General features: G+C 42.9%; 1 protein-coding gene across 3 annotated transcripts in view; it reads right to left on the bottom strand.

The window, feature by feature from the left end:
- Nucleotides 1-1,686: 1,686 nt before the first annotated feature.
- Nucleotides 1,687-11,425, bottom strand: part of LOC139931805 (transcriptional regulator ATRX-like) — a 33,176-nt gene continuing 23,437 nt past the window's right edge. For 2 of the 3 annotated variants that reach the window (XM_078286550.1, XM_071925406.2), the window contains exons 18-35: nt 9,035-9,178; nt 8,720-8,894; nt 8,459-8,596; nt 7,818-7,993; nt 7,350-7,467; nt 6,325-6,455; nt 6,128-6,201; nt 5,893-5,993; nt 5,643-5,799; nt 5,446-5,546; nt 5,232-5,340; nt 4,907-5,084; nt 4,053-4,244; nt 3,813-3,956; nt 3,600-3,674; nt 3,403-3,498; nt 2,905-3,033; nt 1,687-2,549 (exon numbers count right to left, since the gene is read on the bottom strand). In XM_078286550.1, the coding sequence (XP_078142676.1) occupies nt 2,436-2,549; nt 2,905-3,033; nt 3,403-3,498; nt 3,600-3,674; nt 3,813-3,956; nt 4,053-4,244; nt 4,907-5,084; nt 5,232-5,340; nt 5,446-5,546; nt 5,643-5,799; nt 5,893-5,993; nt 6,128-6,201; nt 6,325-6,455; nt 7,350-7,467; nt 7,818-7,993; nt 8,459-8,596; nt 8,720-8,894; nt 9,035-9,178 (2,352 nt within the window). In that variant the 3' untranslated portion in view covers nt 1,687-2,435. The remainder of the gene's footprint in view (nt 2,550-2,904; nt 3,034-3,402; nt 3,499-3,599; nt 3,675-3,812; nt 3,957-4,052; nt 4,245-4,906; nt 5,085-5,231; nt 5,341-5,445; nt 5,547-5,642; nt 5,800-5,892; nt 5,994-6,127; nt 6,202-6,324; nt 6,456-7,349; nt 7,468-7,817; nt 7,994-8,458; nt 8,597-8,719; nt 8,895-9,034; nt 9,179-11,425) is intronic. The other variant, XM_071925408.2, reaches the window with a different exon arrangement.

The raw sequence follows: 11,425 nt of genomic DNA, 5'->3' as shown, positions 1-11,425 counted from the left end.
TTCTGCCACTACAGCTGGCTCGGTTTCATTAATTAGCAAATAAACTTCCAAGCATGGACCCTTCTCTCCGGGGAATACCTCGGTGTCTGGAACAGCTGCTCTCTCTTTCCACTGGGATGCTGAGGAGGGAGACGTGAATGCATTGTGCTGGTTCATGTCATTCTGAGGAAAATTAGTACAGCACATGACAACCAACTTTGAAACTGTAAAGGTATCGATACAGCCTGAAATTTTAGTCATATCAGATTTTGTTTTTACCAGTTTTTATGCAGTTGTATTCATGTAACCTATGTTTCCCATCCAAATTGTGAGAAATACAAATACTGAGTAGTGATGTTTACAAGATTATCATCCAAGATGAGGACAGCCTACGGGAAGACATTCATGTCTAGAAGCAATCCCAATTGATCATCTGTGATAGTATTTGTGCACCTAGACAGAGGACATCATGTATAAAACTGCATTGAGTCACAGCTGGCAGGCTGCATGAGCACAAAAGGTGGGAAAACATCTCTGGGACCCAAGTGAACAGGCTTCATGTCTGCACCACATCAGCTTCCATAATAAGCCATAAATGGTTAGTGAAATGCACTATACTTGCCTTTTTCCAATTTCATTTCTTTATTGCTTAATTGAATCATCCATTCCTGCCAAAAAAAAAAAAAAGTCCTTTGCATCATCAAACGCTGAACTGTGAAGTTGATCACTGTGGATGAGGTTGATTCTCAGTCTAGAAAAAAATAGGATAGACTATCATTTGGAGGTGTCGGTATCAGTATTACAAATAATATCAAATGTATCACGTATCAATGTATGATCAATGTATAACGGTAAGAAGTAAGAAAATCACACTTTCTTGCTAAAGTCTATCACTGTCTTCCAACAAAACCAAGGAAGTCTGCATATCAAAGACGGACAGAACACACTAGTTACAGACGTCAGTACTCAAGTATCATGGATTAATTCACCGGTTCTGTTATGAATTCCCCATTGTAAACAGTTTAACTCTTTGTATTAATGGCCTCCATGTCACCCTTTAACAACCCTAAACAACTTTTATAGATTTCTTTGTAAAATAAAGGGAATAAAACAAAGTCAATAAATAATCAGCTATGACTGACAGAAGACAATATGCCTGCTCCATTAATGCTGATTGCTCTTTGAGGCTGACTTGGCAAAATAAAGGACCTCTCACATCATCATACATGAAACAAGCTCTTTGACAAGGTAACTGTCTCAAGTTTCCAGTCAAGGCAAACTATCCCCAAAGGTTTATTGAGAAGATGTTTTTGATTATTTACTGTGTTTGAAAAATTGAGATGCAGGACAACCTCTCAACAGATTTGAGTCCAGACACAATGTTATTGACAGTTCTGCTCCCTCTTCTTTTGCTTTTGCCCCAGCTCTCTTCACATATGTTACTCTGTGGCTTAGAAGAGCTTCAGTAGGTCACTTCTCAGGAACATGGACACACAGTGTAATAGATGCTAAGCGGCTACACAGTTTAGCAGTATTACACTTTAATCTCAGAACTCTGAGATCATCTATTCTATCAGATAAATGTTCCTTTGCACCACAAAAACTGCTCAGCCTGAACAGCATTTCTTTCCCAGCAGCGACCAGACTGTCATGGCCTGGATCCGGTTGATGGTAAAGACACAAACTGAACCACAAGAGACGACCTCACGCATTTTGCAAATCTTTATTACAGAAGCGTAAAGACTAATAACAAATATATATGAAATCTTTAACAACATAATTCAACAGCAAAACATTTTAAGGTAAAACACTACTAAGGCATCTACAGTGATCTCCATGTATCTGGACAGCATCACATTGATGTTTTGGCTCCATAATCACTGAGTTCTCATTTGAACAGCTGAAGAACGACCTCCCTTTTTGTTATTAGTGTTAATTCACTGTGCTGAAATTATTTGGACAGATTAATATTATATTCAATGAAAAAAAAAATGCCTCAAACCATTATACTGCTGCTACAGAGTTGAAAGAGAAACCTGAATAACTTCAATGGTCATTTAACACTTTTAATTGTCCCAAATTAGTCATTTAAGAGTCATTTAAAGCCACATACAGTAACAGCTGAATCCTCATAAAGGTACAATGAAATGTCAAAAGTCTCATTAAGAGCACTGGAAAATAAAATAAAAGTGCCTGGTGAAATGAAAGTGTCCCAAAGTAAAGGTGACAGGCGGTAAAGCATCTAAAACAAAAAGCATCTGATGAGGTGTTGCTGTCCTCTCTGCTTGTTCTGCTTGCCATACTGGTAAAAAAACACACGTTCGATTCACCAGCAGAAATAGGCAATTTCTGTGGAAGTGCTTCATTTCACCTCCTGTGCTGAAATAAGGTCCTCTTTTGTGTCTATTCAGTGCAGAGCAGCAGATCCAGACCAGAGGCATCCCCTTCTCTTCCCGCTACAACATGGTGTTGGTAGTCAAGTCTGTCAGGACCGGCTTCACACCGGCCGCAGCCATCTGCATCTCCTGGGTTTTTCGACCGTTCAGTATGGCCTGAATGCACAGTGTGAGCTATAGAGGGATATGTGGGATATGTTAGAAACATAAGAATGGCACATTTATACACACACACACACACACACACACACACATATCGCTGTTGTCCAATTTTGGTGATTTTCCTGTTTTCACTTTAATTGAAGGGTTACATGCTCCTCTGGGGGTTGAGAAACTTCTCTGACCTCTTGGGCTTATGAAACTCTTTCAAATCCCACTGGATAATGCCAAAAATACATTGTCACCAAGCTAAAAACAAGGCTGTTTTTCTTAGTTTGACGCGATTTGGAGATACAAGCTTTTCACCCGACAGCAACAAGATATATAGTCTGGTTTATATATATGAACCAGACCAAATGTTGGGACTTACTGATTGTTGTTGTGCAAGAACGTCTTGATATATGGCTTGTCTACGTTCCTGCTCCTTTTCATCTAACCGTTTCCACGTCTCAGCACTGCTCTTCACCTCGGCCTCAGGCAGATGTGGGTTCTGTTGCCACTGTGAGAAAGGAGGTACAAGCAATTAAAATGTATGAGGGATGTTCTGAACAACTGACCACCGGTTGGTATTGGCAGATACTGACTATAAATATGAGATGGCTGACCGGCCTATTCTGACAGCTCAACCTCATTCTGTGTAACAGGTAATGAGACGTTGGCATCATATGTTGACCACATAAGTAATATGCTGCGATACATCCCATCTTATGTGAGAAAAGCTTCAAATTCTCATTTATTTACTCTTACAATTCATTCAAAGTAAGATTCTGAAACATACTCTTTATCTAAAAACACTGGTGTCAGGCCACTGTCTTACTCCAAAAAAAAAACAGTAATTAGATTAGCATGAGAAGTTAGGGTCGCTCACCAGTCGTAACATGTAGTCCTGTATGTTGTGGGACTTCATGGACTGCAGTGACAGAAAGGCCTCGGATACATTTGCTCGGCTCTTGTTCAGCAAATTCTGTAAAGACGTTTTTCAAGTAATATTATATAATATCAAATACAAACAGCATATTAGAGAGGCAATTCCAAGAAAAGTTCAAAGGAGTTATAGATTTATACCAGTAGCTGTTCATTGGTCTTCTCGTTCAAGGCGCTCTGGCTGAACTGACCTGGAAGGCTGGCTGTGTTTGACTGCTTGTTGGAGAAAAAAAATGCACGGTTGTAAAGAGATATACACGTTTAAAAAAGTACATCAGAATTAAAAAAGGTATAAAATAGCGTGTATCAAGGCTACAACATCAAGATTCACTCGAGAGCTTTGCAGTTCTGTACCTCGGCCTCGTACTCGGCCCAGGCAGCTTTGCGTTCGGCCTCGCTCAGCTCCTCCTCTTGTTTATGGTCCAGCAGAGACTCATGCTCATGGTAGCACACTATCTGTTCTTTGCAGTTTTTCAGTAGCTCCACCAGGACCATATCCTGAGAAACAAGGACACAAAAGGTCAAGCCATGCTGCAAATTCATCATCTACACATTTGTCTAACAGTTCTGAACCATGAAGCCAGAGAGAGTCACCTTTGGCAGCACAGAGGCGGTCCTCTTGCTCTTCTTAGAGTTCGGGTCGTCCAGCAGGTCTGGCTCAAACATGTAAAGTTCAGTCAGTTCGAAAAGGGTGAAGTGCCTCTCGATCTGCTGCTGGTCCACCACTCGGAACGACAGAGACTGCTTCGCCACCTGCCGGTCGTAGATCTTCTCCTCCATGGTGCCCTGGAGAAAAAAACAAGAGATTGAAAGGTTATAAGCTGAGTGAAAGGTTTCACCATGTTAGAATATACAGCAGCTCTAAGTGCAATGCTTTCAAGTTATTTTTCCTGCAAAAATCAGTGTTTATCAATTTCAATTTTCAATCAATTTTCAATCAATTCATCAATAACGAGAAAGAACAAGTAGATTATTCATCCGTCATAGTGGAGCCTGCCATTTCAGTCTTTTTGACCACTATATTCAGAATAATAAGATCTAACATATCATACAGAAATTAAGGTATCCTGCCATCCTTATGTTTTATTCCCAGAAACACACAACACTGCCATAATTCTCTTTCAATCAGTTACTTTTGGGAAATAGAATATGGCGATTGTATTCATAATTGCAAATTACCTAATTACATAACTGTATTACATAATTGTTATGAAAATATGAGAGAAATGAGCAACACATTTCACTTAAATGCAGCGTACACATTGCATTGGAGGGCAGTGCCAGAAGGTTTGCATGAGACCATGCTTTTCACATTGCCATTTGCACTCATATTGACGAACAGGAAAGCTATACATCAGACTAAACCGGCGTCATCTAACTTTCATCTCAACACTTACATTCCAAGTTATTTCAGTCATGGCATGCTGACTAAGTGCCAGTGAGCTTACCTGAGCCAAGAGGCGGTACACAAACACATTTTTCTCCTGACCGAAGCGGTAAACCCTGAAGATGCTCTGTATGTCGTAAGAGGGATTCCAGGAGGCGTCAAAGATGATGACCCGGTTGGCGGCCACGAGGTTGATGCCAAGTGACCCGGCTCTTGTTGAGATGATAAACAATCGACCGCTAAGATCAAGAAAATGCAGAGGAGAAACTTTGTGTTATGACACTGTCATCCAACACTCTGCCTTACACCTTGTTTCAAGAATACTACTGGATACTGTACTCCAATGATATCTATGTAGGAAGGTGCAACACTCAGATAATATGTACCGGACATTGGTGGCATTATTGAACTCTTCTGCCCATTTTTTCCTTGAGATAGCACTGGTGGACCCATCAAGACGATAGTAATCGACGTTTTTAATCCAGCTGCCGCGGCCTGCAGTGTCAGAACAATGAAGCAGAGGGATCAGCGATACAACACCATGAAGGAAGACATTTTGTAAGTGCATTAATGTTTTCTTTGCAAAAAAAAGAATAATACCTTTGAATAGGGATGATTTGCTGCTCATTCTGGCACGGTGGGACGACTCCAAGAAATCCTCAATTAAGTCTAAGGAGATCAAGGACTGACTGAACACCAGCCTGAGAATGCAAAAAATGGAGGGTTCAGACATGAATAACGACGGACCTGTCAGCACGCGGTATTTCTGTGTTTATCGTCGCATGGGGAAAACGTACACTTTGTCCTCCAGGTCCTCGGCCATTCTGAGGATCTCCAGCAAGAGCACCATCTTCCCCGAGTGCTCCAAGATTTTGGCGTCGGTTTCAGACAGCAGGTTCCTGTACCAGTCTTCGGCTGGGGTGTCCGGGCTCGAGCTGCTGGTCGCTTTCTCTGCTGCACAGAATATAGCAGAGGATAAACCACATTAGTGCCCACTTTGCAAGCCACAGACTGGAGACACATCGCTGACACATGGAGTCTCAATACCTCCTACTGCTGGACCGCCTTGTTGGCCCTTTGACTGGTTGTCCCCGACTTTACTGCTGTCCTCGGTACTCACTTCTCTTCTTCTGCTCCCTCTCTTTCCACTATACCAGGCATAAAAAAGACAAAGGAGAAAAATAGGTGGAGAAATCTATGGCTTAAGATGGACATATGTAAATGCAGCATCTTTTTGGATAGGCACACTGTGATTATAAAAGCAGTTGTCACGCCAGCTCACCTCTCAGCCACAGTGGGTTCTTCACTTCCCAAGAGAGCAGCAGCTTTAATCTGATGCTTCCCATCAAAATGTCCCTGTAATTAGACAGCAAAACCCCCAGTTAAGTGTGAAGATGTAATATATATTAATATATTTTACATAAAGTCAAGCTAATAGGGAAACGTTGTTGCATTCAAGATGATCAATGATGATTTCACCTTGTTTTCTTTGCTGATGTAGTTGAGCTGAAGGCACCAGGGATGAGTCCAAATCCGGCTGAGTATCTGAAAGTCCTTGAAGAGGTTTGTCCCGGCCTTCACCCGTCCTCTGTCGCCCATGGAGCCCACGCCTGGAAAAGCAAACACTTATCTTCTTCAGAAGGCCAGTGGCTGGCAATCTCTACCTTTGATAAATTTAGTTTCAAGTCTCACACTCTACCAGACTTAGATTTAGTATAAATAATCTGTAATTGTGACAATGATTTTATTTCAGTGTTTGACGAGGATGACGAAAATTAATTATCTGTTATTTGTTTAGTGTAACTGCAGTATGCATCCATATATCTTGTTATAAAGTGTTAACATTTGAAATTGCTACAGATTGGAACAATTCAATTACATGGCGACCAACTCATGATCTCAGGTTCAAGAAAAAAAAATCCTGCTCCCACTGCTGAAACAAATTTGAATTGTTCTACTGACAAATAAACTTAGATTCAAGACATTGGAAAAAATGTCACTAAACACAGACATAGGATCCGTTTTACTTCTAACGATACAATGTATGTAAATATAAACTGACCAAAACATTTTAATATGTTATGTTATTCATAATAAATGTTGAATTTATCATTATTTAACATTGTTTAATTACTATTTTACTGTTATCAAATAATAAATTATTTTATTAATACAGCATTTACTAGTTACTAAGTTTACTTGCAGTAAGATTTTATTGGAAGAAAATGTATTAAGGATGGTTATGATAAAGTCAGCTCATTTAGCCATAAAGGACTGAGTTGCTGATAAATTTGCAAGTCATAAAACAAGTTTGAATTTTTGTTTCCAAATGTTAATTTTCACTCTGATAATGGGAAAGCATTTTTACTTGCATGTCATGTCTCCCTTTAATTTATCCAAAACCAAACTTTGGTTTTCCCTTCAAAATATAGTTTCTTTCTACATAGTGTATTGTTTTATGTGCAGTTATTCTTTGAGGAAATGAACTGAAGGCAGATCCTTACCAGTGAAGTGGTCCAGGTAGTAGCGATACAGCTTGTACTGAAGCGGGGTCACCCTCACTGCCAGCACATACTCATGTTTGGGAGGCAGGAACTGAGTCAACGCTGAGTAATCTCTTCTCTAGGAGAAACACACAACAGACTTATCACAACTAGTCTAGGCTGGACTAACAGGTCAAACATATCTTCTTATTCAAATTGAATTGATGGTTATTATTCAGGGTGATTTGGTTTTCCAATGCTGTTGTCATGTCTATAAATAAAACACTTATCATGTTCCACTGGTTAGTTTAAGGGTCATTTTTAATTTTTCAATTCCCAATCAATTCAATTCTCCTCACATACTTCATTAGTAAATAGATCAGCGTAGAAAGAGACAGGAAAGTGGGAGGAGAAATGCGTGGTCTGGGCTATGAAACCGTATAAGCAGACTGAATAATCGGGAGGCCTGCAGGTGGAAGTCTTTCTGACCTGTACACATCCAGCCAACATGGCATGAAGGATGTGGGCGCGGTTCTTCATGATTCGGACGTCTCTGGGGGTGGAATCGGCACACTGGCCGTTCTGAATGGGGTTGATGAAGCGGTTTCGGAACTCCTTCAGCGAGCCCAGAAGGTTCTCCTTGATGAAATTGACCATGCAGTGGTCTATGAGAACAAAGTATGTTATATTAATATTAAATAATAATAAAAAATACTCTGTGCATATGACAATAAAAGAACTTGAACTTGAACTTGAACAGAAGCTGAAGTAAATTGCATAGAGCGTGTTGTTTAATTAATGTGTGTAGGGGAAGAAGATAAAAAACATTGAACTCCCAAAACCTCTTCAGGCATTTGTGGATGCATGTACACAAGGAGTATGGAGAAGTGACTATATGGTCTAAAATGGAATAAAAAAAACACCAAAAAATGTATTACAAGCTGATATGCTGCCTTTAAACTCTTCCATTGCTGTAGAATTTTTTTGACTCGCATCGTAAAAAAAACATCTCCCTGTCTCACTACTTACACTTTTGACTCTACATTATATTCCACATCACTTCAAGACAAAATGTAACCCAGTTACAATATTTAAAATAGGTTTAATATGGTAGAGGGGTGCAGACTTACACTCAACCAGGTTGTTTTGCAGCGGTGTTCCAGTTAGCACCACTCTCCGTCGGGTCTTGATGACACCCATGGCTTTGGAGATATTGGACGCTTCATTCCTCAGGATGTGCCCCTCATCACAAATCACAAAGTCTGGACCTGAAGAATAAACAATATTGAGAAACGGCCACGGATTGCAACTGTTTCAATGTGCAATGCAATGACACATGAGATGGAAAACAGACATTTAATTAGCATCATACCAATTCACAGTTACTGTACCTGGATTCACCAGTGCGTTCTGATACTCTTTCTTCAACTGCCCATTGGTGATTTTGTGGCCTAGCGAGAGATTGCGGTACATCTCGTATCCCATAATCATAACACCGCCGTCCCTCTGCCACTTCTGGAGAGCGCTGAGGCGTTCAGGTCGCTTCATTGTGGCCAATTCTGTAACCTGTAACAAGTTTGTGTGTTTAAAGAATAACCGTGTGTGTGTGCATGTTGGGGGAAGGGTATGACATATCTGAAACATGCAATTGTCTAATATTTCCCATTATGCTACAGCGCATATTAATGTCTTAAGGGTTTGTCTACCTTGACTTTATCCTTTCCCATGTTATCTTGCCATATCTTGAACTCATTGATCCAGTTGAGGATGGTATTGAGCGGACACACCACCAGGGCCGTCCTGAATTTCAGGTTCTGTGACTGCAGCATTGTATGGAGGAACGCCACCACCTGTAAAATAACAAAGCTATCGATTTACTATTAGATACATCTAGATGCTAACACCTTCAGTCACTTTCTTATGACTGTAGCTTTCGGCCAGGAGAAGATGTCGTCAGGTGGCGTCCAACTTTCCTCGGACGTTGCGACCCTGAACCACAACGTCCTCCAGTTGGCGGGTCGGCAGTGATGGCCAGTCACTGCCCATCTTTTCCTGGCTTCCAGCTCAACTCCTCCCGCCTGTTCCAGAGCCAACACAAGGCTCTTTCTGCTGCTTCCCCCAACCTGCAAGCAGCTGTCTTCCTCTCCCTTCCTGCTATTCCCAGAGCTGTGAGCGTCTTCCACACAGACTGCGCCGGGAAACCCCTGCAGCCAACCTCAACTGGAAATAGCCAGGCCTGCCACCCTTTGTCCCTAAATTGTTGGACCTGGTCCTGGTACTTGGTGGCTTTACTCTCCGAGGCCTCTTCGCATCCGTCTTCCCATGGGACCGTCAGTTCGACCAGGATGATCCTCTTCGCCTCCTCAGACCATATGACCATGTCAGGCCTCAGGGATGTTTGGACGACCTCGGGAAAGTGTAGTTTTCTTCCCAGGTCCACCTTCATCTCCCATGATTGTGCCGCCTGCAGGAGGTTCTTCTTGGTCTTCTTGGAGGAGGGTGGCTTCTCCCCCTCCCTGATGAACTGGATGGATGGGGCTGGTCTCACGTGGGTCTGACGCTTTTTCCGTCTCTCCTGCTCCAAGATGTCAGCCAGTGCTCTGAGGACCTTGACATGACGCCATCTGTATCTCCCCTGGCTAAGTGCAGTCTTGCACCCCGCCAGTATGTGCGCCAACGTGCCTCTCCCTCCACATAACTTGCACAGTGGGTCCTCCCTCATTCCCCACCTGTGCAGGTTTGTCGGTGTTGGAAGAGTGTCGTACACTGATCGGAGCAGGAAAGAGATGCGAAAGGGCTCCAGTCTCCAAAGTTCAGGCCACGTGATCTTCCGCTTTGGCGGGTCCCACTTTGTCCAGGCTCCTTGTGATCCAAGTTCCACGGCCCTTGACCTTCGTCCTTCCTCCTCCAGGTGTCGGACCTCGGCTTGGATCACGTCTCTCCTCTGCCTTGGGTCTGCTTTCCCCCATTGCTGGAAGTGGGTGGATCCGAGTCCTTGTCTCCCCATGCACGGGTTCCCGATGATGTCCTTCAACTTCAGCATGCTTTCTGCCTGTGCCACTGATGTGTCAGCTGTCCACTTGCGTTCTGATCTTGTGGTGGCGCCTGCACCTCTGACCTTTTCATCGCTGGAGTCTCTGTACATCATCACAGCCCTGCACTTTGCCACCTTGAACTCTTCGACCACTGATGATAGGGGTAGCTGCAACTGACCAGACCTGATGTATAGCCCTATTGACGTGAAGCTTGGTGGAATTCCGAGCCACCTGCGGAGGTGTTTGTTCACTCGCCTCTCGACTCCTTCCACTGATGTCATAGACACTTCATAGATTGTCAGTAGCCACATGAGTCTTGGTAGCAGACCATGCTGGAAGAGCCAGGCCTTGAACTTTCCTGGTAAGCCTGATCCCTCTATCTTTCTCAGCCACTCATCTGCCTGTTTCTCTGTCCTGGATACGTTGCTTCTGTCAGAGAGAGAGGCATCATACCACTTCCCTAGGCATTTTATTGGGTTTTCCTCAATTGATGGTATAACCTCCCCCTGGACTTGGAGCTGGAACTTGCTGGTCACTTTCCCATTTCTGATCACCATGCTTCTTGACTTCCTTGGTTTGAACTTCATTCTTGCCCATGTTGCCACGTCATCAAGTGCCTTCAGGATCCACCTTGCTTGTACATGGGATGAAGTTGTTATGGTTAGGTCATCCATAAAGCCCCTTATTGGAGGTTGGCGGGTGCCGGACTCCATTACCGGCCCTCTGGATTCCTTCCCTGCCGCTGTTATGAGCAGATTCATTCCCATGATAAACAAGATGGGGGGAGATAGTGCAGCCCGTTACAATTCCCTTTTCCAGGTCCTGCCACTGGGTTGTGAAAGGGGCAGTCTTGAACCGTAACTTGAATCCTCCAAAGTAGCTGGTGATCATTCCCCTGATGTGGTGGGGGATATGGTAGTGTTCCATAGCTGCGTTGATGAGGTCGTGAGGGATTGATCCATACGCGTTGGCCAAGTCGAGCCAGACAACTGTTAGATTGCCTTTGCTCTCCTTGGCCTCCCGGATCAGCTGGTTGAGGACACCCGTGTGTTCCAAACACCC

Source organism: Centroberyx gerrardi, chromosome 11 (assembly GCF_048128805.1).
Source record: "Centroberyx gerrardi isolate f3 chromosome 11, fCenGer3.hap1.cur.20231027, whole genome shotgun sequence".
Taxonomy (NCBI): Eukaryota; Metazoa; Chordata; class Actinopteri; order Beryciformes; family Berycidae; genus Centroberyx; species Centroberyx gerrardi.
The sequence above is the reverse complement of the archived record's forward strand: the minus strand, read 5'-3'. Positions and strand labels throughout refer to the sequence as shown.